The following is a 27,067-nucleotide window of genomic DNA, read 5'->3' on the forward strand; positions in this document are numbered from 1 at the left end:
CACCTCCTCCAAGCACACTCAGGGTGTGGGGACGGTGCTGGGGAGGCAGCGCCCGGAGGGGAGAGGGGTAAGGCCGGGTGGCTCTGGAGCCTTTGTGCCCGAATCTCGAGGACTCCTCCCGCTCCCTCACCTGGGCCCAGGCACCCAAGACTCCTCTGCGTCAGGGCCCTACTGTGGCTCCTTGAACAGGATGTGTGTGCGTCAGGTGACCTTGCCCAGGCTTTTAACCCAGAAACAACAAAGATTGTTTTCTATTTTCAAAAGTAAATCACTTTGCAAAAACAGTAGGAACAAAAAGAAACAGACAGTTTCACTTTAAAAGTTTGATTAAAAACCAGGAGAAAAAAAAGGTTGAGGGTCACCGAGACCTCCCAGACAAGAAAGTCCTGCTGGGCAATAAGTGTCCTGCAGGTCAGCAGGGTGGCCTCCGGGACCCAGACATGACAGTAGGAACAAGACGAGTGGCAGCTCCTCTCACTTCCAGGCAGAGAAATGTTCGGTATAACCAGTCACTGGTACCTGCACCCTGGCTCAGCCCAAACTGGCCTCCACTGGCCACAGCATCTCCATCTCAGGCCGAGGGCTGGCATCACCCCTGCAGCAGCTTGTGCTTGATGGCCATGCTCTCGGAGCAGAGGTGCACGAAGAGGGTGCCGGCGGCTGTGCGCGCCCGCAGCTCCTGCAGCTCGTAGTCATGGGCCCACTCGATGTTGCCCCACTTCTGGATCTGAGAAGAGGACAGGACAGGCTGCAGAGCCACGACCCCCCCACGGCTGAGGGGAGGAGGCGTGCAAGGGAGCGGCAGGTGAGAACGGAGGCCTGGACTGCCCACCCTGACACTCGGGATCTGCCTGCATTCCGGGTGTCCAGAACATCTGAAGAGCGTTTTATACTCAGAGAACTGTTTGTGTTGGGGAGAAAGTGAGGTTCAAGGAAGGACGGCCCCGCTTGGGTCCTGCAGCCAAGGACAGAGCCCAAACCAGAAGCCAGGTTTCCTGCTCCTGCTGCCTGCCCCAACCCCCACCCCCACCCAGCCGGCTCTGACACCAGAGTCGCCAGCTCTCTCGTGACACAAACCAGCTTCTCCCCCTGGCATTTTTCCAAGCAGATAACTAGACCAACTTGGGAAAAACTGTTACAAAAGGCTTTTCATCATGTTAGGAGTTGATTTGTAATAGCAATTAACCTTCTGAGGCTGGAGCAGTAACAAGGGGACTGCAGAGAACATGGTGATTCTGAGTTAAAAAAATGCCAACAGTAGAGCAGCCAAGCCTTGTTCATTGAGCCACTCCACTAGACATGGACTCGCAGCAGCCTCGGTGACCAGTGTGCCTGTCTGCGTGTACAGGCCTAGCCTCCGTGAGCACACAGGTGGCCCCAGGGCATCTGGGGGACCACCCTGAACCCCCACAGCAGTGGGGCTTCAGCTCCGCCTCACCTGGTACTCCTCCTCCAGGCGCGACAACAGCACAGCTTGCTCCACTGTCAGGCGCAGGTCCGTCAGGCCCAAGGTCAGCAACAGGGACTTGAGCTGGGTCACCACAAACTCAATCCCTACAGGGACACAGCCAGGTTGGCCCCGGGGTCCTGCTGTGTGCAGGGAGCCGCCAGGTGGGGTGCCAGCCCCTCTACATTCTCAGGAGCCTCTGCTCTCCTCAGGGGTCCCTCCTCTGCCCCTGCCTGGGTAGGCACCAGACCCAGCTCTACCCATCAGAGCGAGCACTCCACCCCCATGACTAGAGCTGGGCCAGGGGGACTGGAATAGAGGCTCCTTAAGAGGAGACAGCCACATCCACCTGGGAGGGGTGAGCCTGCCAGTCCGTGAACCAGGTGACAGCGTCTCCCCCACCAACCCAGTGCTCCGGTGATGCTGGGCTCTGCACGCCATGCCCACCCTCCACGGCCCACAGGAAGCACCACGCACCCTGCAGGGCCCACATGTTGTAAGAGGCCAGGTGGCTGACCAGCACCTCCCGAGTCCGGGCGGGGATGCTGGGCCCCATGATGCTGGTGGAAGATCCGATCTCCACACCGTATCTGGAAGGAAGAGGCCTCACGTGAGTCTGTCTGGCTGCACAGCCCAGCTTCCACCCAGAAGCAAAGCCCCAGCCTGCCCAGCACACACAGGCCCCACTGGGGGTCCTGGGAGCCACTGCCGTCAGGCCTCCTGACCTATAACGTTATGTCCCTTAGAAGCAGAGGACAGAGCAGGTATGCATGAAGCTAAGGTTGGCAAGTCAGGAATCAGGGGCCACAGGCAGCTCGTGAAACTCGAACTGATTCGCATGAAGGTCCATAAGAGCTGTGGGCTGCCTGCTTTTCAGAAGGAAGTCTTCACATGTGAACCACAAAAGGCTTCTTTCAAATATTGTTTTCCTTACAATGGTATTTGTATATATCCTGTGGTTTAGTCACTAAATCGTGTCTGATTCTTGCAACCCCATGGACTGTACCCTGACAGATTTCTCTGTCCATGTCCATGGGATGCTCCAGGCAAGAATGCTGTTTCTCCTCCAGGGGATCTTCCCCACCCAGGGATCAAACTTGCGTCTCTTGCATTGTAGGCAGATCCTTTACTGACTAAGCCACAATCCTGTTATCAATCACTTTTTCACACATTCATTAATAAGCCTCCATCACACACACAAGGCACTGTCCCAGAGAGCATGAGCTGGCTTCAAAAACAAAACATTTCCAAGAACAATCACAGCTATGTAAAATGCAGGAAAAACGTAATGAAATGAAAGCAATTTTTGTAATTTCCTTTCATATATCACTGATCTTTCTCATTGGTTGAGAAACATTGTTTCTGAAGTTTCTAACAGTACAACTGAAACACAGGAAGGGGCCACATTTTCCTGTAATCTATTAATATTATGGGTAAGAAATCTTAACTGCCACCAAAAGCGGACAACTCATACCACAGCAAAGACCTGCAGGCACTGAGCTCACGTCTCGTGTCACTGAACTCCCCAATGGCATCGCATCCTCATAGTTCTCTCATGGCGTCCAGTTGTCAGGTTTTACCTGATCCTTCAGTGCACTGGCTCCGCCTCTTACTACAAAACCAGAGGATGCCGCCCTATGGTGGGTGCTCAGGAAATGTGTACAGATGAAAAATGCTGTGTTCAAACTACTCCAAGTGCGCAAGCTTACAGAACACCAAGGTTGGGTAACCCAGGCTAGGAGCCCTTCCCAACAACCCTGGGATGAAATAAACCTGACCTAACCCTGCTCACATCACTGGTCTGTCCACTCTGCACAAGTGTCCTCCTGGGAAGGAAACCACTGAGCATCACCAGTCCCTGGACTGTCCCTCCACAAGTCCCTGCCCAGACTGTCCTCCATGTGTGTCCAGGTCACACAGCTGCTCTGTGACTCAGCCGCAGAGCAACTGTGACAACGAGCAAGATGGGAGCGGCCAGTGTGGGCACAACCGTGTGCCCAGCAGCGTGCAGCACTCTGTGTACTCCTCACAACACCCAGGGAGGCAGGGGTCACGAGCCCCACGCACAGAAAGGGAAGCTCAGAGGAATCAGGTCACCAGCCCAAAGTCACACAGCCAATGGGGCAGAAGCACTTAGCTGCATCTACCCTCAAGGGGGCCTGTCCTGTCCGAGTCCCCTGGTACCCTGAACTTAGAACGTTGACCAGCTCAGGGCCCTAGCTGTCCAGCGTGGCCCAGACCCCAGCTGCCAGGTGCAGGGCATCTCACCTCCTCTCGGCCCAGCTGATGACTGGGTCCCATTCATTCCTCTGCAGCTCCACCAGCGTCTCTGGTTCTTCCACTCTGTAGCTAATTCAGTGCCAAAGTGCCTCCATTAATAAAAAAGTACAATTCTCTCATCCAGTGACAGATACAAAAACATGAAAGGCAACAGCAGAAAACCTCTCCACCACCATCCCTCCGCCCCTGCTCTCCCCCTAAATTAGCAGGGCTCTTAAAAGGGCAGCCCAGGGCTCATCCAGGACCTGCTGGAAACCCACACCCTCACAGGGTGTAGACCAGGAGCCTGCAGCTTCATAAGCCCTCCAGGGATTCCTTGGACTCTTGACTTTGAGACCCACTGTCCCAAACGTCCCCGGTTATTGACCAGTCAGGCCCCAGAGCGCTGCACAGTGCTGCTCGTAACACTACACTGTCCTCAGACTCACACCCCTGGTCCTAGGATTCTGCGCCAGCTCATCACTGCATCCCGCCGTCCCCTCCTCTCCCAAGAGGCGGCAAGACTCAGCCACCTGTGCACCCCTTGTGAGCCTGCCTCCCTTCAATTACAGATGTGGCCGCTGGTGGCCCTGTCTGACGCCACCTGAGGCCAGACCACTGTTCCAACCAAGAGACAGGGCTGGGGTCAGATGAGTTCAAGGGTGCTGGGGACAGGAACCCGATGAGGGGGCTCAGGCAGGCCAAGGCTGGTGTGAGCACAAGTGGAAGAGAGGCAATGGGGGTGCAGGGGGATGGAGGGGGTGCTGCCCAGTGGGGAGGAGTGGCCCCAGGGCAGAGGGAGGCTCCCATGGCTCTGTTCTCTGAGCCGGGATGCTCTCAAGAAGACCCTCTCCCTGAGCTGGACTGGAAGGGCACCCTTCCTGTAACCAAACTGTCCCCAAGACAGACAGCACAGACATTCCAACAGCAGCACCACGGCCTCTGCAGGGGCCCGCCCTGCCCCTCGCCCCAGAGCAGACCTCAAGTGCCACCTGGGCGGTAACCCAGAGCATCTGGGGGGCTCAATTGTTCCTTCCACATCCAGTCAACACCCTAAGAACCTGGGTGCGAAAACGCAGCCAAGGAGGAGACCAGCTGCTGGATGCCAAGGAGAGACCATCTGCATCCCAGCTGACAAGCAATGACCATGCTTGTGAGAACATGCTAGTGGTCAGAAGGGACCCCCTGGGTCATGGAGCCTGCGACAGCCACAGAGGCTAACAGCCCCCTGCATCCTGGGTTCGGGGACAACTGCTGGGCTACGAGAGAGGAGGCCTGGTCCTGACACTGGTGCAGCTGGCATGTTCTCTCTCCCGAGGCCTGCAGAGCAGTCCAGCGCTGAGGAGTCAAAGGGCCCACTGCCTCCTCCATGGAAACCACTCTGAGCAAACAGCCTGAGGGACTTGCTGGGGCCCTGGGGAAGGCCACCCACACATCCATTACCAGATGGTGTCGGTGTCCAAGAACTTCACGGCCGCCCGGATGAGCTGGTCCTTGTCCCTCTGGGTGGGGTTGTCCAGAGACGTGTTGCACAGTGTGGTCTGGATCAAAGGCACAGAGACAAAACCCGTCAGCATCCTGAGGGCCCTGCCCAGGCCCTGGGAGGAATGAACTCCCCCAAGGTCTCAGGCTTTGTACCACCAGGCCCTGCAGTATTTACCAGGAGGTGCTACCACTGTGACAGCAGTGACATTTAAGAGCCATGGACACCAAGGCCCAGGGAGACCAGAGTCAGGAGACGTGAATGCACTGCTGGATCCGGGCGAGTTGCTCACCACCCGGCTCCCCGAGCCTCAGACGGCGGGGGACAGAGCTGCCAGGCCAGGACAGCTTCTCCGGATCCTCCCTGTCGACTGCAGGCTGCAGAGCCACTCTAAGGCTCCATCTGCAGCCGTCACCCCTGCTTCCCCACAGTCCAGGAGAGGCTGGCTCACAGGCCTGAGGCTGAGGAGCCTGCCTGGGGCCTGGGTCGATGTGCCAGGAAACATGGACTCTCCACACATCATCTCTTCCTGACCCAGACCACCACAGAGCACAAAAGCCAACCAAACAAAGCGTGGCTGCTGCAGTGGAAAAGTGGCCAGGGAAGGACTTGTGTCCCAGGACCCTGGAGGAACCAGGCCCTGGGCTGGGGGTGGGGTGGACTGTCTGCCGGGGGCCTCCCAGAGCCTTACTGGAATCAGGACAGGACCCCTACTTCTGCCCAGGGCCCCAGAAAGCCTGTGGTGGCCACAGGGGTGGGCTGTGACCTGTTACCAGGTGCATGGTGTACATCTTGATGGTGTCCTGCTGGGAGTCCCACTCGGTGGCCACAGCAATGGCCAGGGCCTCGCTGGGGACGGTGAAGAGCTTGCCTTGGGGTGTCCTCAGCTTCCTGTGGTCCAGGTTGATCTCGAAGCCACCTTGAAAAAGCAAATGGAAACCTCTCAGGTTGATGGGCAGAGTGGAGTGATCACCCCTATATTTAGCTACTTAACAAGTCCCTTCGTGGGGAGCGGCTTATAGAAACACACCCAACAAGAGCACTGGGACAAGCTCACTAAGGAGCTGGCTGGAAGTGAAAAGTGTCCCTCACCTCCCATTCACAGAAATAAACAAAAACAAGAGGCAGTGAAAATTCCAGACACTCACCTTCACCCTGTGAGATGTTGACATTCTGATAGAACCTCTTCCTTTCTGTAGGAAAGATTTTTCAAAAAGGGCAATTAAAGGAGGAGTGGAGGTGCTCATGACCTCACTGCTGACACTGACTGACCCCCAGACTTCCATGGCAGCACCTGGTCTCCTCACTCCACATGGTCAATAGCTACTGGGTAAAGCAGGGGAGGAGGAGCTGCAGCCCCACCAGCTCCCAAGGACAGTGGCCGTGTCACGAAGCTGCAGCTTGCCTGACCCCAAGACTTCTCCAACACCCCTCCACTCCACCGCACAACACACTAGAATCTACAGATGGTGTGACCACCAACACAATGAAGTATTATGATGACAAAATTTACCCCTTTGTCTGAAATCACAATAGTAATTCTCTCATACCTTTGACCCAAAATAGGAAGTTCCCACTGCCCACTGCTTTATGTGCCAGCTTGGTCTCACTCAGACAGCAGGCAAGACCGAGTCCAGAGGCCCACATATCTGTTGGGAGACCTGGGTCGAGGCGTCCAGACTATGTCCAGCATGTTTTCCAGTGCCTGGCGGGGCAGCAAGTCCAAGGCCAGATCCGGCAGGAAGCGGAGGGCTGGGGTGGAGGGGTCTGAAGACTCTGACTCACCTCTGGGGGAGAGGCCCACCCACCAGTAGGAAGTGCCAGCAGAGCATTCTACACATGCCAACAGCTGGAGATGGGTCGAGAGACCTGGGGGGGGGGGGGGGTTGAGGGGCAGCAGGGGGTGGGGGTGGGGGTTGGAGGCAGGGACAGACAACAGAGCCTGAACCTCACAAAGCTGCCAGGATAGTGGGGTCTCCCTTGAGGGAGTCTTTGTCTTCTGCCCACCTCCTCTGCCCTGGCCAGGCCACTTCTGCACCTGATCAGAGATGCCAGCCAGTGGGCTCAGGGCTCTGCTGGGGGGAGGAACAAACTTGCTGAGGACCAGCCCCCTCCCAGGGCAGGCCTCAAAAGCCACCCTGTTCGTGAAGTGCGCCCTGTCTCATGGGAAGACGGACACTAATCCAGCCTAACAACAAAGCAACTGTGGACGCCAGAGGACCAGACAAGCTGCAAATACGCACCGGGAAGGCTCGTCTCGCCTGGGCTAGAGGAAGACCTCTTCACAGCCAGATGGCACCCAAGATCCGCAGGAGCGTGGGCAGGCCCACCTGCACTGGTGGCTTTCCGGGCGTGGGGGGTGGGGAGTTTCCAGGAGAAGGAACAGCTCACAGGAAGGTGCTGGGCCTCAGAGAGTACATTTCGGAGCTAGGAAGGTGGTGGGCAGGGCAAGCCTGCAGTCATGGGGCAGAGGATGGCTGGAGAGGCCCAGATCTGGGGAGGAGCCTGGAAGGTCACCGCAAGGAGGGCTGATGGAGTAGGGAGTCACATTGGGGTTCACACAGGTGCTGAGAATAGGATCCGGAAAACTCAATTGGTAGAATCCACACTCCCCAATTTCAAAAGATGGAGGTTTTCTGCCTGGACCCTCCCAGGTCCTGGGTCTCATGAGACAAGTCATGAGACCAGGAGCCCGTGAAGCACCCACATGTTCAGTGATGAGACGGTGAGCTGACAGCAATGGAAACCCCATCCTTGGAGATGGGAGAGACAGGCTAGTCACACTGTGACTAGCGCGGTGCTAGTCACACCATCCTCCTTATTTTGAGCACAAATCACTCCCTTTACAGAATATCTGTTTCTATGACAAAACCACATTTGGTGCCTTTTAAATGGCAATTTTAAGGACTATGTAGATACAAAGAAATGCGAATGCAGAGAAGCACTGAATTTTAAAAGCCAGGCAACAGAAAACTGGCTGTATAGACAGAGAACATTAACAAGCTGATCCTGTGAAGAGAGTGTAAGTGGAAATGGATGTCCACGGGGCCCCTTTTTCCTGCGAGGTTGCTCCAATCCATATAAAGAAACAGGCGATTTTCTGTGTCACCTCCTCCGACACTCCTCGTCCTGTCCCAGGCTCCCTGGGCCAGCCACTCCTCGTCCTGTCCCAGGCTCCCTGGGCCAGCGAGTGCTTTTTCCATCAGCCTCAATTTCCGGGCAGGCCTTTGCTCGGGACAGAACCGCAACCCCCACAATGCACGCGCCTCCTCCGAGCGGTGTGACAGCCGTCTCTTTCTAAACAGCGCCACCTGGCGGGCCTTACGCCTCACAGCTAGATTTTGACTGCCCTCAATCCTGGGGCAGCTCTGGGCGAACTGCGGGGGGTAAGTATATAAACAACCCTCTCAACTCAATAATAAACAGACAAGTAACCCAATTTAGAAATGGTCAAAGCATCTGAATGGACACTTCTCCAAAGAAAATGCACAAGAGTCCAAAATGCACCTAAAAAGATGTTCTTCAACATCATTCACCCTCAGGGAAATTCAAATCACAGTCCTTCACACCAGCTAGGAAGGCTATAGTCAGACCGACAGAGATTGGAAAGGGGGCAGAGAAACTGGGATCCTCACACACTGCTGGGGAAATGTAAAATGGCGTGACCACCTTGGAAAGTGGGGTGGCCAATCCTCAGAAAGTTAGTTACCTACTGGTCTACTCTTGTGTGCGTGGTAAGTTGCTTTAGTTGTGTCTGACTCTTTGTGACCCTATGGACTGCAGTCCACCAGGCTCTTCTGTCCATGGGATTCTCTAGCCAAGAATACTGGAGTGGGTTGCCATTCCCTTCTCCAGGGGATCTTCCTGACCCATGGATCAAAGCCAGGTCTCCCGCCTTGCAGGCGAATTCTGAGCCACTGAGCCACTGGGGATGCCCTGTCTGTTGTTAGGTACCTCCTATGAGAAATGAAAACACATTCTCACACAAAAACCTGTATTCAAATGTTTACAAAGACATTCAGAACAGTCAAATGATGGAAACTACCCAAATATTCATCAATGAATGATTGGGTAAATAAGACATGGTGTGTCCCCAAAACTGAATATTACCAGTTATGAAAAAGAATGAAATACTGACACGTGCCTACCCTAGGATGAACCTTGAAAATACACTAAATGGAGAAAAACCAGTCAAAAAAGACCACATTCCATTTATATGAAATGTCCAAAATAGGGAAATCTATAGATACAGAGAGTGAAGTAGTGGTTGCCTAGGGCTGGAGGGATGGGGGGGGCGGTACTCAGAGTGTGGCAGCTAAAAGGTACAGGGATCCTTTGGGGTCATAAGAAGGTTCTAGAACTGATGGCTGCAGAACTCTGAGTATACTGTGTTTAGTCGGTCAGTATGTCCGACTCTGCAAACCCATGGACTGTAACCCGCTAGGTTCCTCTGTCCACGGGGATTCTCCAGGCAAGAATACTGGGGTGGGTAGCCACGCCTTCGGAGATCTTCCCAACCCAGGGACTGAATCCAGGTCTCCCGCAACGCAGGTGGATTCTTTACCATCTGAGCCACCAGGGGCCATTAAACTGTACACTCTAAGTGAGTGAATTCTAAGTCCATCATCTCAGTAAAGCTGTTTAAAAATTCTTCAGGGCAAATGTATCTACCACAGCAATTACTATAAACAGGCTAGATGACTAAACACTTTTCCCCCAAACCGCTCTAGCATCCACAGCATGGTTGGCAAATTTTTCTGTAAAAAGCCAAAGTGTTTTAAGCTTTGCAGGCCATCCGGTGTCTGGCACAACCAGCCAACTCTGCACCATAGTGAAAACAGCCTTAGGTGTGTGTCAGTGAATGGGCGGGGCTGGGCTCCAGGAAAACTATTTACAAAAACAGGTGGCAGGCTGGCCTCCCTATCTACAGCATCTCCCTCAACCCAGCACAAGCAGCCTCTGAAGACAAGGCAGACACTGAGAAGCTAAACCACTTGTGCAGATGACAGACAACTTGTAAGCAGAGACCCTCAGCTTAGACTTCACCGGTGTACTCCTCAGCTGGACAGGCAGGCTCTCTGAAGACCTTTTTCCTCTAAGCAGCTGATGGCTGGGACAGTTGGTAGGGGGCTGGAGGCCACACGAGCGTCCTCGGAACAGCTCCAACACCGCAGTGACCTTCTCCTTACCCCCGCCTTCAGCACAGTACTAACTGGCTGTCTTCACTCAAAGTCAGTCCCACTCTTATCCCAAAATCTCTCCCAAGGAGTAACGAAAGATCCGCTACAGAAAGCCTCATTCGGGTCGGAAGTGCAGGAAGAAGGCATGGGATGTCAACTCCTTTGAAGAGGTGGCAGGTGTTCTGGGAGGGCAGTAGGAATCAGGGCCAGGACAGCTGCGGAGCAAGCGGCCGGGATGGAAGACTTAAAGCTCGAGCTTCAGGCCCCTTCAGTGCCGGTCGCGGGGACACAGAAAGCAGCCTAGCAGACTGGCCTTTGCCCCGCAAACCTCTCAGTCTGCTTTGCGCCCCTGGCGGAATCCCGACCCAGAAATCGAATTTCCCCGCCTGAAGACAAGGATAACCTCTGCTTCCCCAGTGAAAGAGAGAAAAATCACACCTGCCCAAAGGAAACGACGCGCGTGTGCCCTGGAGCGGTCCCTGCCCTCGCGGGGAACTTCCCTCTCGACGTGTGACCCTGCAAGGCTGACCCCTCAGCCTGCTCCGCCCTGGCCTTCCTCACCTGCCGGGGGCACGTAGGCCCGGATGGGGGTAGGGGGCTTTGGCCCCAGCCCCTCGGAGGCGGTGAGGCCACTTCGGGGCCGGTTCAGGAGGCGACACCCCCCGTCCCGCAGCCGAAGGCAGTTCCTCCACATCGCGCGGGGGCCTCAGAGAACGATCGCTCGAGAACAGAGCGCGAGGAACACAGAGCGGAGGGACCACACGCCGCGTGCTCGGACTCCACAAACCTTCTCACCGGTCACCGGCGCCCTCACCCTCTCTGGGCGCCGCCATGTTGCGCACGCCACTCGCAGCGCGCTGTCGCCGCGCGCCTCAGCGCACGCCACAGCCAATCAGCATCACAAATGCCCCGGCCCCGCCCCCGCGCCGCGCCTAGGGAAAAAGACTACAAGTCCCAGAGGGCCTCGGCGCCCGCCACATGCTGTCCCCGCTCGCCAATGGGCGGAAGCGTCGAGCCAGCCTGCTCCCGCCCCCCAGCGCGCTCGAGCCAATCGGAAGGGGCGTGTGTGCGAGCGCAGGCGGGGAGGGGGTCCGCACAGGACCCGGAGGCCCTGCTCGCAGGTCCCGGGGTCCCGGTGGTGGCCGGAGCGCTCAGTCCGCTTGCGGCCGGCGGGTGGACCCCTCCCGCCCTACGCGCGCGCCGGCCTCCCCTCCGTCTGCCTTCCTCGGCTTCCGCGCGGCGGCGGCGGCGGTTCCTCCCCTTCCCCCAGCCCTGGCTCCGGGGGACCCCGCGATGCCGGTCCGCACCGAGTGTCCCCCGCCGGCCGGTGCCTCGGCCGCCTCCGCCGCCTCGCTCATCCCGCCGCCGCCTATCAACACGCAGCAGCCCGGCGTGGCCACCAGCCTGCTCTACAGCGGCTCCAAGTTCCGCGGCCACCAGAAGAGCAAGGGGAACTCGTACGACGTGGAGGTAGTGCTGCAGGTGAGCCGGCGGCCCGGTCTCTCGAGACGTCCACGGACCGGGCCGCGCCGCCGCCCCCTCGGGCCCGCAGCCACGGACGGGCCTGCTGCCCGGGGCTGCCGGGGGCCCTCCGGCGCACCCCAACCCTGCGGGCCTGAGCCGGGGACCAGCCGCCTCAGTTTCGGCCCTGCCTCCCCGTGGCCTGGTGCCCCAGCAACAGTCCTTCTTCCAGTCCCTCTCGGACGTCGTCCGGGAAACTCTCCAGGGATTCCCTCTGACTCTGGACGCTCCCAGGCCCGAGACGTGCCTGCTGCCTCCCACGTTTTCCTCGGTCCCATGAAGCCGAGGCCCTGGGGCCCGCCTCCTCCTCTTGGGGTTTCCTCCTCGGCAGAGCTTCATCTGCCCCCTCCCTCCATCAGCCTCGGGACCCCCATCCCACCCCGACTCCTGCCCCATTCCCTAGCCTGGGCCCTCACATCCTAGGTGGGCTCCTCACAGTCTGTTAGAAGCTGGTCTCCTAGCCCTCCAACCCATAGTCTCTTCCTGGCCCAGACTCCTGACACTCCCTACTCCCCACCCTCTAGCCACTTCCAGTTCACTGCTGTTCTCTCCATGTCTGTCCAGACCTCCCCATCCCCCTGTTCTCCTCCTTCCTGGCTCTAGGGGACCCTCTTACTGTATTTTTAACTTTGATCCACAGGTCAGGGCTTCCTCCTTAGTCTCTGATACTTGTGTTGGGAAATGTAACTCACCCACTTTTATTTCTCATATGGTGTTTCCTCTCCATGTCCTCCCACTTCCCCCCATTTGACCTGGATTTCTGAGAACCTGCTGCCAGCTCCTAATGGCTTTGGAACTTTAGCTTTACCTGTCCCGGCCCCTTCCTGCACTTCACTCCTCTCATGCAGATGGGAGCACACTTGACATTTCCTCCTGGCCCAAGGAGATCGGCAGTGGTTAATCCTCTTTCTTCTCTGCCTTCCTGGAAAACCGTTCCTCCTGTCTAGCTGCCCAGGCCTGCAGCAGGACCCACTTCCTCTTCCCTTCGCCCCTTCGTCTTCAGTCTGATACCTCACCTCCTAAGCTGTGCCCAAAAGCCCCTTCAAACACTGTCCCCTCAAAGGTCTTCCAGAAGCTTCGATGTTTTGTGTGAGGACAGAATGTAGGATGTAGATGTAGAACGTAGGTCCTGTGAGAGGACAGAATTTTTCTCCTGCCCTTTGCTCTTTACTAATTTTAAATCTCAAACAGCCTCTCTTCTCAGCCTCTCTTCTCCCACCTTAAAGACAACGGGGATATGTTTTGTCTCCACCAACTGCCGATCATTCATCTGCCTCTTTTTATCTTACTGCTTTGTGAGAGTAAATCGTTTACTTTTGATCAAGAGAACTCCATCTCTGTTAATTGTGTCTCTGGTCTGCAAACTGAAATTTCTAATATGAGCTATGATATTTATCGTAATTGAAAAGATGGGCATTACCTGGTGGTCTCATGGTTAGGATTTGGCGCTTTCACTACTGTGGCCCAGGTCCAGTCCTTACTCAGGGAACTGAGATCCTGCGAGCTGTGAGACAAGGCCAGGAAAAGAAAAGGGTCGTGGCTGAGTTATTTCAGCTCTCACCATTAGACGACCACTGTGGCAATCTCCCTTCTCTTCTGCTCCAAATGTGAGAATTGAGTAGGAAGATACAGACTCTTTTACATTTTGCAGCTCATCATAAAATTCTAGAAGTGAGATGCTTGCTGTGAGTCGTGTTTGAAATGATCTTGAGTTGGGCCCCTTGTTGAGTTTGATGGTGTCTAATGGGGTTGCAGACCAGTAGCGGGGCAGCCTGGTGTCACAGACAAGTCTTGGTTCCTGCGGCAGCTCCCTCCCTGTCCTCAGTGTGTTGTTTCTGAATTCTTGCTGGTGTCAATTCCCTTGTGAATTGGTGGGAGTAGGGATTGAGTTGGTGCACGACTGGCAGGTCCCAGGGTGGCCAGAGCAACCTGGCCGGTGGCTGGAGGCCACTTGGAATTGGCCACCTGCTGGCGGGGGCGGCAGTCACACCCAGGAACGCTGCCCTGCACCTGGATGGGTGAGTGTCTTACTGTCGTGGAGGCAGTCTGGCCTGTGAATTGCCCCATCAGCTGGTTTTTCAGTCACAACTGGGTTCTTGGGCTCTGTCGTCTTAGAAACTTCTGACTTTTGTAACTCCATCCCTTTCCTGCTTTCTTTCTATTTTTCATAGGAGCTTTATTGAGGTATGATTCACCTGTCACACAAGTCACACATGTAAGGTATACAATTCAGTAGTTTTTGTTGTGGTCCCAAAACTGTGTGACTGGCACTGCAGTCTAATTTTAGGACATCTTCATTATCCCCAGAAAGAATCCTTAGCTGCCACACCTCTCCAACACTTTTGTTGTTATTCAGTTGCTAAGTCATATTCGACTCTCTGTGACCTCGTGGACTGCAGCACGCCAGGCTCCTCTGTCCTTCACTATCTCCCGGAGTTTGCTCAAACTCATGTCCATTGAGTCAGTGATATTATCTAACCATCTCATCCTCTGCCGCCCCTTTCTTCTTCTGCCCTCAATCTTTCGCAGCATCAGGGTCTTTTCCAACGAGTCGGCTGTTGGCATCAGGTGGCCAAAGTATCGGAGCTTCAGCTTCAGCATCAGTCCTTCCAATGAATAGTCAGGGTTGATTTCCTTTAGGATTGACTGATTTGATCTCCATGCAGTCCAAGGACTCCAGCCCTAGGCAACCCCTAATTTTTCCTCCCCTAAGATTTGCTTATTGTGGACTTTTCACGTAAAGTGAATCATACAGTAACTTTTTGTGTCTAGCTTGTCCCACTGAGCACAGTATTTTGAGGTTCATCCACATCACAGCAGGTGCCAGTGCTCCCTCCCTTTGTATTGTTGTGTCATAGTCCCCTAGTGGCTCTGCAGCATTCTGTTCCTCTGTTGATGCATTGATGGGTGTTTGTGGGTGTTTCCACTCTGCGGCTGTCATGAACACGCCACTGTGCGCATTCACGCACAAGTTGTTATGTGGACATTGTCTGCATTTCTCCTGGGTGTCTCCCTACCAGTGGAATACTGGGTTGTATGGTGACTGTTTGTTTAACATTTGAGGAGCTGCCAGGCTGATTTCCAAAGTGGCTGCACCATTTTCCATCTCCACCAGCAGTGTCAGAGGCTCCAGTTTCTCCACATCCCTGTCAAACTTGTCACGGTCCCTCTTTTTGACTGTAGTCATCCCAGTGAGGGTGAGGTGGCATCTCTTGTGGTTCTGATTGAACTTCTCTGATGACTAACGATGGGCCTCTCTTCATGTGCTTCTGGAGTGCTTTCTTTTCCCCTAAAATTCCAATTTAAAGAGTTCCTCAAATCTTTGTAAGGTTCTGACCCGGTGTTTTTTTTTTTTTTTTTAATGTTTTTTTTTAAATGTTACTGTGACTACTCTCTTTCTCCTCTGCCATCCAAGAAGCCAAGAGTGAAGTGAGGGCCAGGTCATTCTAGGAGGAATATTAGGAAGAGCAGCTGCTGGATACAGCTGTGCTTCGAGCACCTTCTTGCTGAGCCTTCGCCTTGTTCTCTCACTGAGATGCTGGCTGGTTGCTGGGTCGACACTCTCTGGGTTCAAAAAGATCACTTTGGGCAGAGAGGGAGAGACACATGGTTGGATGGAGGCCAAACTGAAATTCTGATTCTCAAGCATGTGATAATCCATGCAAAATGTTAGCCAATTTAATTGAGTTTTTAATCTTATTAGCGAGTATCCTTGTCACCTGATACCCTTTCCGGCAGCTGTGAAACCCAAACTGTATCTATATTGAATTTGGTGAGAATCGCACCCTTGAAACAAGGCTTTGGGTTCAAGCTGTGGGTCCTTGAACATAGCTCCCTTGCTGACCCCTGTAAGTTCAGGTGAGGACGTTTGCAGGGCTGCGGTGGTTTTCAGGTGTGGACCTTTGTCCACTGCACTGGACGATGGGACCGTTCCAGCTTTGTGAAGCCGTGTGCTTTGGTGCTGACCCCGTCGGGCTGGTGTTTGGCTCATGGTGCATTGGAAGTTATCCGGTCCTCAGATCTGAGGAATGCAACAAATGTTCCTAGTTTTTTTCTTTTTTTAATATGTATCTATTTATGTGGCTACACCTGGTCTTACTTGCTGGCATGCAGATCTTTAGTTGCAGCATGTGGGATCTAGTTCCCCTACCAGGGATTGAACTTGGGCCCCCTGCATGGGGAGCGTGGAGCCTTGGTCACTGGACCACCAGGGGAGTCCCCCTAGTTTCTTAACACGAGGCCTCACTCAGCATTAAACACTCAGCTTGCTGCAGGACCGAGGAGACCCAGCTGTACCAGCCTCCAGGCTCCCTCACTCCCCGGCCTCCAAGGGGCCTCTGCGTGCTGGACATGCTTCTGCTGTCCCCGGTGGACCCTGCGTTTATAACAAGGTTGTGTGTCCTGTCTTTTCAGCACGTGGACACGGGGAACTCCTACCTTTGTGGGTATCTGAAGATCAAAGGCCTTACTGAGGTAAGTGCTCTTCCCGCAGGTGGGGGCCTGGTGGAGACAGCACGTTGGGACCCTGGGTGTGAAGGGCCAGCGAGCTCAACTCTGCAGGCCTGACTCAGGAGCCCCATATCTTGAGGGCCGTTATTGTAAGGGAGTAGGAGCAGGCAGTGTGGATGTGTGCATTCACAGACATTAAAGTTTATAAACAGGTCACCGTGTGACCAACACTACTGATTTTACTTTAATCCTTTTGGAGGAAAACAAAAATATAATCAGAGCATCACTGCCACCATCGTGGTCAGTTTCAGTTTCTGGAATGAGCAGCACCCTTCCGAGACCATGGTCCTGGAGGTTCCTCCGGCAGAAGGACCTGCTCCCTCCCTCAAGGCCAGCTTTTCAACCTTCAGAACTCAGGAATGTCACAGGCAAGAGAGAGCACCCTCTTTGTTCCCACTGGCGAGCAGGAGGAGGGCCTGGCCACGCTGCTCAGAGTAGTGAGGGGCTGGCGGACGCCCTCACCGCCTCCTGCCGCACAACCTTCACCTGTTGGTATCAGCTGGCTTACCTGTGAGGTAAGGGCTCTGGGTGCCCGCTTCAGGTCCCAAAGGGACGCGGCGTCAGTGAGCAGGCAGCTCTGGGAGCTGCTGACCCCCAGGCTGGGCCCCCTGCAGTCGGGAAGCACTGGTTTCCGTCTCCTTGTCCCCCTGGTTCTCCCGCTTTCCTGTCAGATGTCTGAGAGTCTCCTGAGAATTCGGTTTTTGAGACAGACCTCTGGAAGCATATCATGTCAAGTCAGGGCAGCAAGTGACAGCATGAGGAAGGACTCTCACCTGGATCTGTGCTGTAGAAGACCCAGCAACAGAACATGCTCAACTTGCAGGCGGCCATACGTGTGTGTTGAGTGCAGAACAAAAATGTTGAACTTCATAAGGAAACCAGCAGAGTCTGTAGTGTGGAATGGGGACCTGATTTCAAATGGTCACAGCGAGCTGCACACAGATGTTGGGCAGGACTAAAAACCCACCGACGGAAAGGCTGCGGATGGCCCCGTGGGGGCAGGTGGCCTGAATGCAGGGTAGTGCCCCAAGCCACCCAACAGCCTCGTTCCCAAGGCGGGGGCGGGTCGCTGCCAGCTCTTCCCACCCGGAGCCACCTTCGTCAGAGGGGGCTATGCTTCCTGAGGGTCTGTCGTCCTGCCCGAGTCTTCCAAGTCTTTGAATTCACCTTTTTTAAAACTCTTTTTAACTGAAATATAGTTCTGATAGCACAGAATTCACCCATTTAAGATGTACAACCTGAGACTTCCCTGGCAGTCCAGTGGTTAGGACACCACGCTTCCACTGCTGGGGCTTGGGTTCTGTCCCTGATCAGGGAATTGAGATCCCACGTGCCGCACGGTGTGGCAAAAAAAAACAAACAGCTATTTCTGTTTGCTTTTCCATTTACAGTTGTGGAAATAGCAGATATCTGACTTATTTTAACGTGACTAATCAGCCATGATCTTCCTCATGTGTACAGAAATAGGGAAAACTAACTATATAATTGGAGATGACTGGCCTCCTACCTGCCTTGAGTCACAAACACACAGTTTGGGAAGTTTGTTTGCCTTGTGGAAACTGAATCCCAGAATTGTGAAGAATGGGTGTCAAGTGATACTCTCTTTGCAGTCCCAGCCAGCCACCTGTAGGGAGAGGGGTGTCTTTGGGGAGACCAATGTAGGTGGCTGGGAGCCCAGCCAGGGGGTGTCAGGCTCACCACACACTCCGCAGACAGTGCTGGGCACTCCTGAGGCTGTGCTGGGTTTACTTGGAACACAGGTGGTCACGCCACCAGACCCACAGACTGACTTACTGGTCAATCAAACATTGATCTTCCAGAAGGTGGGTCTTCACGGAAAGCTGGACTCACCTCCAGGCAGGTGAGCCTGGAGCCAGTGAGGGGAGAGGGGCCCAGCACAGTGGGCCCACGCCTGGGGATGCTAGCCATGCCTGCCCTCCCTTTGTGACCCCCCTCCTCCTGGCTGTAGTCAGAGCTTGAATGTCCTTGCTTGCCCTGCGAGGGGTTTTATCTTTTGGGTTCTTTCTGTTCCTTCCTTCTTTCATTCATTAGATATTTATTTTATTTAATTCTCAGAGTTTGTGGGTACCTAGTGGTCACCCTGGTAGACTGCCTGGAACATTTTAGAGAGAGGTCGGTGCAGAATCACTTTTAGGAAAACTCGTGACTTGAACATAAGCTTGTTCTTTGTTATTACATAGTAGGACCACTTGATCATTCATCCTTCTCTCTCTTTGTGGACATCTTGATAAAATACGAAGATTCAAAACTCAGGAAGTCAGTATACTGTATAGCCATTAATTTAACGTCTCAAGTCAGCTGCCAGCTTACAAAGCATTTTTTCCCTTAGCAGGCCTTTCTAAAATGGATTGCTATAATTTGTTTTATACCTTTAAAAATCAGGTTTCCACTTAGGCAGTTTTGTCCTCTTTAATTTTTCTGCTCTGTCTGTGTCAGTGTGTGTTTGAGGAACACAGCACCAGCGTTGGGGTGAATGTTTCAGCTTTAGGGGGATGGCAGATCTGTAATGTTTCAAGTTCACTGCTACAAGGGCAGGCTACCTCGGCGTGTGCAGTAAAGTGGTCGTGGCCTTCCTGGAAGCCCCAGGCCAGCGAGGCCGCAGTACCTGTTGGGGGCGCCGAGCCACCTGGCAGGCAAGCCGGGAGAAGTGGCAAAGCCTTGGGAATGGATTTAATCTGGTAGATGTTTAATGCTGAGCGAGAGGGGCTGATGTGGGGTGTGAGGAAGAGAGCAGGTCCTCCGTGGTCTCAGGACATCAGGATGGTGACCTATGCTCTGCCGGGTGGGGGCGTCACTGCATCCCCAGGAATGACCCAGGCTGGCGGGCAGCACTGAGGGGCTGCCTGGTGACACTGAGGGTTTGCCTGGTGGGTGGGTTTTTACAAATGCAGAGAAATGGTAAACTTTTTACAGTGGTTACTTGTTCTTCCATTAACTTGTTCCGAATCTTTTGTGCCTTTGTATGAGCAGAGGGACAAACAGCAGGGTTATTGGGAATATTAGTATTTCAGGCACCCAGTCAGGATGACCACTCGTTTGCTTTTCTGGTGGTTATGGTTTCCCGGGGCAGACATGGTCATCAGTGTTTCCCGTCATGTAAGTTGTCTTAGCTCACATGATAGAATTACATGAGTGCCTCACACATCAGGGTATCCTACAGCCCCTTCCTTGCCCCTCGAACCTGAAGAGCTGGCGCACCAAGGACAAACTGAGCCAGTCTGAGAAGCGATGACTAGGCTGAGGCATGAAGACGGGGCTGTGATTTCGTAGTCTCTCTGGGTGTTTTCCGTGGAAAGTAAAACCTATCAAGTTACCATCTGCTCTGTATGCTAGAATATTCAGAAGTAACTTGTCCAAGTTCTTTTCTGAGCCATCAACACATCACAAGCGCGCCAAAGAAGGGTTCTCTGCTTCTGGCAAAGTCCCCAGAATCCAGGAGACACCCCACCCCCACCGCAGACCCCTCAAGTCAGGCTCCCTCCTCAGCCGTGGGTGTTGCTGCACCTGGCTCTGGTCTGGGTGGTCGCCCATCAGTGTGGTCTTCTTTTCAATGTTCTAGGGAGAAATTAAAACAAGGTTGGTTGGTTTGTTCCATTGTGAAAAGTTAGAACTGTTGGACATCTTGTTTGATATTTGCATTTTTGCCACAGGAGTACCCGACCCTCACGACCTTCTTTGAAGGAGAGATAATCAGCAGGAAGCACCCTTTCTTAACCCGCAAGTGGGACGCTGATGAGGACGTGGACCGGAAGCACTGGGTGAGTGTCGCGGCCCCGCCCCCGAGCCCGCGGCCCCACCCAGCCCTCATCCTATGCTCTGCTTTTGGCTTTCAGGGCAAGTTTCTGGCTTTTTATCAGTACGCAAAATCGTTTAACTCAGACGACTTTGATTACGAAGAGCTGAAGAGTGGGGACTATGTCTTCATGAGGTGGAAGGTAAGGGGGCCCGGTCTCACCCTCTCTGCTCTGTGACCCCTCCCCCTGCTCTGTGACCCCCTCTCTCTGGCTTCACCTTCCACTCTTCAGGCTGGGTCATCCCAAGGGTCCCCTGGACTTGGGAGACCCCTCTTCTCAGTGCCTAAGTGAAGTGACCTCCCCGGCCACCCTCCCACCCAGGCTGCGGGCCATCACAGTGCCCCTGGTCCCTCCAGCTCAGGGAATGGGGGTGGGTTTCCCTTCTAGCTCCTGAGGAGTCTGTCGGGTGGGCTCCCTCTGGTACTTCCTTCGCTAGAGCCATGCGTACCAAGCTCAGGAGGCGAGTTTGTGAACCTCCACCCACCTCCAACCCCAGGCCCCCAGCCTGTGGGAAAAAGCTGTTTTATTGTGAAATCTCGCCAGTGTTTGTACAGACGAAGCCTGTAGCATCCTTCTTCCCAGGCTCTGTGCTGAGAACTGGGGCCAGGGCTTGGCCCATACCTGAGTCCCACCCCATAGCCTACTCCTGGCTCTGACCCTAGCAACCTTGAGATGTGGGGGCCGTGCTTGGTCTAGAACACACAGGTGGCACACGGTTCACGGTCGCCCAGTGAGCCCGAGAGCCAGCTGCAAGGGGCAGGGAGGTCTGGGGACTGGAGCGGCGACACTGACCCTCTGTGCGCATGCAGGAGCAGTTCCTAGTTCCAGACCACACGATCAAGGACATCAGCGGTGCTTCCTTTGCCGGCTTCTACTACATTTGCTTCCAGAAGTCAGCGGCCTCCATAGAGGGCTACTACTACCACAGGAGCTCAGAGTGGTAAGGACTGAGAGCTTGGCCACACTTCCCAAAGTGCTCACACGGGGCTCGTTCGCCTCCCCAGAGCGGTGTAAATGGGTGCAAAGGTGGTAAATGGGTACAGGGATTCACTGCTGAATGCTTTCAAGAAGCCCTATTTTCAGCTACGTTTATCTCAGGCTTGTGGATCCTGTCTTCATTCCTCCCAGACTCAGTAGTTAGAGTGTGAGATCCCATGTGAACTCTGCTGTCAGCGGCCTTTCTGATTTTGTGCTCACCTTCCTGCTGGAAGTCGGCTGGTAACCAGGGCCGTGGGCCTTATGGGCCTGCCTTCTGCCAAGGTGATGGCCACATGCTCCCGGGTGTGGCCTTTGCCGCTGTTGTGGGGCCTCTCATGGCTTTTTGAGCTTCTGTAGGTGCTCCGTCCACCTGAAGGGTGGCCGTGTCCTCAAACACCTGATTTCTTCTGCATGTTGAAGCTCTATTTCCTGTCAACTCTCGCATACTTCAAAGGTTCATGAAGGACGCTGCCCAGGGCCGACCAGCTGTGGCCAAGGGCCCAGGGGCTCCGTGCTACCCTGGCTTCTCTGAGAACAGACATTGTTGGGGTTTCAACACCTGTTCAGTTTTCAAAGGAGTATTTTAAAATCAGCTTTATTGAGAAGCAGCTCACGTGCCTACAAGCCCCTCATTGAAAGTGTAGAGTCCAGGGGGCCTTCGTGTCAGCACAGTTTTGTCAGTCGATTTCAGAATGTTTCCATTGGCAGAGAGGAAACCCTGTGCCCCTAGGAGCCATCACCCAGCTCCCCGCCCCTACCAGCTGCAGGCACCACTAATCTGCTCTGAGTATAGGTTTGCCTGTTCTGAGCGCTTCACGAATGTGGGCTTATGCACCGTTTGCCCTCTGGGTCTAGTCATTGTGTTTTGAAGACCCCATATTGCGTGTTGAGTGCATGTCAGTCCTTCGTCTTTATTACTGAGCGATTTCCTGTCATGTGGATGGGCCATGTTATCTTCATCTGTTCATCGGTGGATGGACCTGTGGCTCATCCCCACCTTCTGGCTGCTGTGGACGTGGATGTGCCCAAGCCTGTCTGCGTCCTGCTTTCAGTTCCTCGGGGCATGCAGCTGGGGCAGGTTGTCAGGTCATGGGTGAGTCTGCGGTCACTTAGTAGGGAACTGTTTCCCACGGCAGCTGCAGCTTCGCATTCCTGCCAGGGATGCACACGGTTCTGCTTCTCCTGCGTCCCCACATGCCCCCAGCACTCAGATGTCTTTGTGATGCCAGCCCCCCGGGTGGGGAGGGCTCTGTTCTGACAGCTGACATGACGTCCTTCCTTGAGGTGTTTGGGGGAGAGATGAGCCACTTTTCCTGTGTTGCACCTTGTCTGTGGACAAGTGAGGGAGCCGACACCCACACCATCCATGCTGGGTGTCCCCAAGAGGAGGCTGTCCCCGCCTGTTACTCCGTACCCTGTTTGGCTCCTGACAGTACCCGTCACAGGGTCATACTCCCTGGAGAGCCCCTGATGCTCTGGAGTCTCACAGCCATGTCCGGGGAGGAAGAAGATGGAGTCGCTGAAGTTGAGGGGGCTGTGATATCATCATTCCAAGCCCTCCAGATTCCAGGCAGATCAGGGCATGCCTGGGTCCCCTGGGAGCTCTGAGGGTGACACGACTTCAGAGAGAAGCAGGGCGGAGGGGCGGGCAGAGGGCCTGGTCTGCATCCTCCCCCAGAGGACCAGCCTCTCCTTGCCTAAGATAGGCTGTCGCTGGTTCAGTTCCCCTGAGGAAGCTGAGATGAGCTTGTGTTTCATCTGGGCATGGGGTTTGCCGGCACCCACAGGGTGAGTTCCACACCCTGCGTGGTTTTCAGGATGCTCTAATGCCTCCGCCTCTCCTTCTGCAGGTATCAGTCGCTAAATCTCACTCATGTTCCAGAACACAGTGCCCCCATCTACGAATTCCGGTGACAGCGGCTCGGAACAGTAACCAAACAAACTGAACTTGGCAAAAAAGAACTTTGCCAGGAAAACCGTGTACCTGCCAGAACCGGGAGAACGTGTGTTCCTGTTTCTTCATGAGCAGACTCGCATCGAAAGCATGAATGTCAGCCCGCAGCATCCGAGGAGCGGCCAGCCCGCAGGGCAGGTGGAGGGCGACCTCAGCTCCTCCTCCCTCCCTGTGAGGTTTGGTCATGAGCTGTTTCTAGGCTGCCGTCAATGCACTTTTCCTTCCTGCACAGCTAACTTCTGTATCCCTGAGATGCACAGCCCTTGCTCCACCCCTGCCTCGAGCTACATAGGTCAGCCCCAGCCCCGCTGGGCCTCGGTGCTCAGTGGTTCCCACCCAGGCCCCCCACCCCCGGCTGCTTAGTCTGGTAAGTCAAGAGAAGGCAGAGCCCAGCTCCCACGTGCCCCTGGAGTTCCATGCGGGGCGCAAGCCAAGTGCTCAGCGAGGGTGATCAAGCCAAGCTAGCCTGTGGCCAGTGGGTCCCCTGGGCCTGCCGTTGGGACCACAGGGTTTGAGGCTTCCGGGTCCCTGGCAGGAACAGACTCCAGTCCTGCTCACTCAGCACGTTTGCTCCAAACTTTTGAACTTGAGGGCAATACTAAACTTTAAGAAAAAGAAAAGTTTTTTTATTACAAAATTATTTTTATGGTTCCTTTAGCAAGGACCCTATGGCAAATGCACAATTATTCAGAATTACATTTTATCGTTTTCACATTGAAAACAGCAAATGTTGACTTAGTAATTTTTATATCTATATGTAAATGTATATTTAATCAGCCAGCAGTTTGAAACTGGTCACCTGGTGAGACGTTCTGCAGCATTGCATCCATTCTAGTGCTAAACGTGAGGACCATTCTAGGGGCCAGTTTAGCACTTGTTCCTCCTCCTTTCGCTACTCAGAACAACAGCGCTTCCTGGCGACCTCTCCCATCAGGCAGAAGGGGCCGCTGCAGTCCTAGACCCGCAGCTCAGCAGTGCCGGGGCACAGGAGGGGCCGAGCTTGAACACGCTCAAGTAACCTGAGGCTCACGTGCCAAAGTGTGTGTGTGTGTGCACAAGTGTGCGCGGCTGTTTTGTTTTCATTTAAACATTTAGAGAGCTTCATGTGGCATCCGCTATAGCCCCCATATGCAGCAAGGCCTGGGGGGGTTGGCGACTTTTGGTGATTTATAGACTCACTTGGAACCCAGGAGGGAAAGCTTTAACCGAGAGGTAGTGTTGTCATAACCCACAGGAGCAGAACCGGTGCGAGGGACAGGTCCAGGGCTGAGGGAGAAGGCACAAAGCCCTCCAGTCTAGGTGAGCGGTGGGGCGGGTCTCTTAGTCTCAGAATCCTTTATCGAAGTACGTGCTGTATGTTGCTGAGATTGCATGTCAGGAGAAGCCTTAAGGAGAAGTGTGGGGAAGATGGCTGCAGCAGAAGGATGGCTCACGTCTGTCTCCAGAGATAAGTCAGAAACATCCTCTTGATTTTAGAGCCGGCTGGCAGCACGGGGGCTGGGTGGTGCGGGCTCCCTCTCCCTGACCCCAAGCTCTCAGCGAGTAACCAGCGCCTGCATTTTGCCAGCTCCTTGAAGGGTTCAGGTACCCCTGAGGGGTACCACTGGAGCTGGTCGGGGCCTATGTTTGTGGCCGTAAGTGGGCAGCCGGTGGGCTGGACAGGGTGTCGGCATGTCGCTGCTGCTCGATGGCCTGGGTGGGCTGGGCTCTGCTGTGGGCTGAATTCCTTGCTGAGCCAGGGGTCAAATGCAGTGCTGTTTGGGGATGAAGATGTGGTACGTTTGCCAGCTCTTTGGGACACAACCTGTGATGAAGGTTGGTTCTCATAAAATCTCGACTGTCAGGGGTGCAGAAGCAGGGGTTTCCGTATCCCCCGAGGAACCCCCAGACCCTCCGCCCTGACTTAGTTCCCAGGGGAGCTTGGACTGTCACCCCCAGCTGTGGTCACTCTTTCCCGAGCCTCTTCGGTAATCCACCCACCTCTGATTCTACGTGCAATGCTTCTGGTGGACACTCTCGTTCATCACTGAGAAACCAGTGCGGGTGCAGGCTCCCCGCCGCCTCCCCTCCCCACTCAGGACCCAGCTCCTGCTCCTCTGCTCCGCTCCGCACGCCCAGCCCGCCCCTGCCCGGAGCCACCCCTCCCATCCATCGCCCTCTCCAGCTCCACGTGTCTCACCTGTGGACAGACGGACTGAGCGGCGCCTCCCGTGCAGTGCTGCTTCCGTGGGTGACGTGCACAGCAGACTCCAGGGGGCAGAGGGGCTTTTCAATGTCTTTTGCTTTCAGAAACAGGGAATTTATATTCTAAGGCCTTGAAATGATTTTGTTTTTCCTCATAAAATAGTCAGATAAGCTAATTTTTAAAAAAGAAATGCCATTGAGTATGTGCATTGTGGTTTAAAATTACTAACAAGTTCTGGAAAAGAAATGTAATATTTGATTTTGAATCTTACATGTTTTTAAAAATTAGATTTGAATGGGCAAAAGGATGAGTATTTTGTTTCTTTGGGGAGGATATGTGGAAAAGGTGTGAGGGTTTGGGATGGGAGAAGTATTTTGCAGAGCTATCAATGTCCAAATAATTTTTAAAAAGTAATAAAGGTATTTAAGCTTCGAGTCTGCCCTATTTCTAAATCAAGACAGTTCTGGTGGATTTTCCACCTTCCAGTTCAGGAAAGTGCAGGTTCCATCTCTGGTCAGGAACCAGATGCCTCGGGGCAACTAAGCCTGGGTGCCACAACCACTGAGCCACAACAAGAAGCCTGGGTGCTGAAGCTAAGACTCAACACAGCCAAAAATAAAATTTTAAAAATAAAAATGGTCCACGTCAAAAAATTCTTTAAAAATTGACCATTTTAGCCAATTTGAAGTGTACAGTTCAGTGATGTTAAGCACATTCATAGTGTACAAGCTTCACCACCATCATCTCTTGAACCTTCCCTGCTTCCCAGAGTAGAGCTCAGTCCCCTTTAAACACCAGCTCCTCACCCCCAGCCACTGACAGCCACCACTCTACTTTCTGTCTCTATGGATCTGACCACTCCAGGGACTTTGTGTAAGTGGAATCACCAGTATTTGCCCTTTTGTGACTGGCCTGTTTCACTTAACGTGTCTGAGAACTTCCTTTTTAAGGCTGAAGAACAGACCCCTGTATAGACCACTTTCGTTTATCTGCTCATCTGTCAGTGAACACTTGCGTTATACTCCCACTTCGGGGGCGTTGCAAATAATGAACATGGGTGTACAAATTCCTCTTCAAGTCTCTGCTTTCACTTTTGGATATATACTCAGAAGTGGAATTGCTAGATCAGATGGTAGGTCTATTTTTAATTTTTGAGGAACCTCCATACTGTTTTCCACAGTTGGCTGCACCATTTTACATTCCTACCAACAGTGCTGGAGAAGGAAATGGCAGCCCGCTCTGGTATTCCTGCTGGAGAATCCCATGCACAGAAGAGCCTAGTGGGCTACAATCCATGGGGTCGCAAAGAGTCAGACATGACTGAGCGACTAACACACACCAACAGTGCATGAGAGTTCCAATTTCTCCACGTTCTCACTAGCACTTGTTACATGTACATACATTACACATACATACATCACACACATCCTAATGGATGTGCGGTGTTATCTCACTGGTTTTGACATGGATTTCCCTAATGGCTAGTGGTGTGGAGCACCTTTTAACATGTTGTTGGCCATATTAATATGTCTTTTTTGGAGAAATGTCTATTCAAGTCTTTTCTACGTTTTAAAAATCAGGTTGTTGTGTTGCTGTTGGTCAGTGACTTCTTTATATATTCCGGATATTAACCTCTTATCAGGTACCCGGCTGGCAGATATTTTCCCCCAACTCCTTGGGTTTACTTTTCACTCTGTTGATATGGTATCCTTTGATGCACAAGTTGAATATTCTCA

General features: G+C 53.8%; 2 protein-coding genes across 7 annotated transcripts; one reads left to right on the forward strand and one right to left on the reverse strand.

Annotated features, from left to right (window-relative positions):
- Window positions 1-308: 308 nt before the first annotated feature.
- Window positions 309-14,805, reverse strand: ATPAF2 (ATP synthase mitochondrial F1 complex assembly factor 2). 5 transcript variants are annotated; one of them, XM_081583540.1, is made up of 9 exons: window positions 13,525-14,805; window positions 13,311-13,394; window positions 6,338-6,382; window positions 5,963-6,108; window positions 5,150-5,247; window positions 3,716-3,796; window positions 1,925-2,037; window positions 1,439-1,554; window positions 309-727 (listed from the first exon to the last, which is right to left on the reverse strand). In XM_081583540.1, the coding sequence occupies exons 2-9, from the start codon at window positions 13,321-13,323 to the stop codon at window positions 590-592; spliced, it is 750 nt and encodes a 249-aa protein (XP_081439666.1). In that variant the 5' UTR covers window positions 13,324-13,394; window positions 13,525-14,805; the 3' UTR covers window positions 309-589. The 5 variants fall into 5 exon arrangements, with proteins under 5 accessions (XP_081439666.1, XP_081439665.1, XP_081439664.1 ...); XM_081583539.1 differs by having other exon boundaries at window positions 13,311-14,660; XM_081583538.1 differs by lacking the exons at window positions 13,311-13,394; window positions 13,525-14,805 and adding an exon at window positions 12,075-12,457.
- Window positions 11,446-25,765, forward strand: GID4 (GID complex subunit 4 homolog). Of its 2 annotated transcripts, none has more exons than XM_081583534.1 (6): window positions 11,446-11,851; window positions 16,304-16,363; window positions 20,071-20,178; window positions 20,254-20,355; window positions 21,024-21,154; window positions 23,043-25,765. In XM_081583534.1, the coding sequence occupies exons 1-6, from the start codon at window positions 11,663-11,665 to the stop codon at window positions 23,104-23,106; spliced, it is 654 nt and encodes a 217-aa protein (XP_081439660.1). In that variant the 5' UTR covers window positions 11,446-11,662; the 3' UTR covers window positions 23,107-25,765. The 2 variants fall into 2 exon arrangements, with proteins under 2 accessions (XP_081439660.1, XP_081439661.1); XM_081583535.1 differs by having other exon boundaries at window positions 20,278-20,355.
- The last annotated feature ends 1,302 nt before the right edge of the window (window positions 25,766-27,067 follow it).

This window comes from Giraffa tippelskirchi, chromosome 3 (genome assembly GCF_054371585.1).
Source record: "Giraffa tippelskirchi isolate mGirTip1 chromosome 3, T2T-mGirTip1v1.2.pri, whole genome shotgun sequence".
Lineage (NCBI taxonomy): Eukaryota > Metazoa > Chordata > Mammalia > Artiodactyla > Giraffidae > Giraffa > Giraffa tippelskirchi.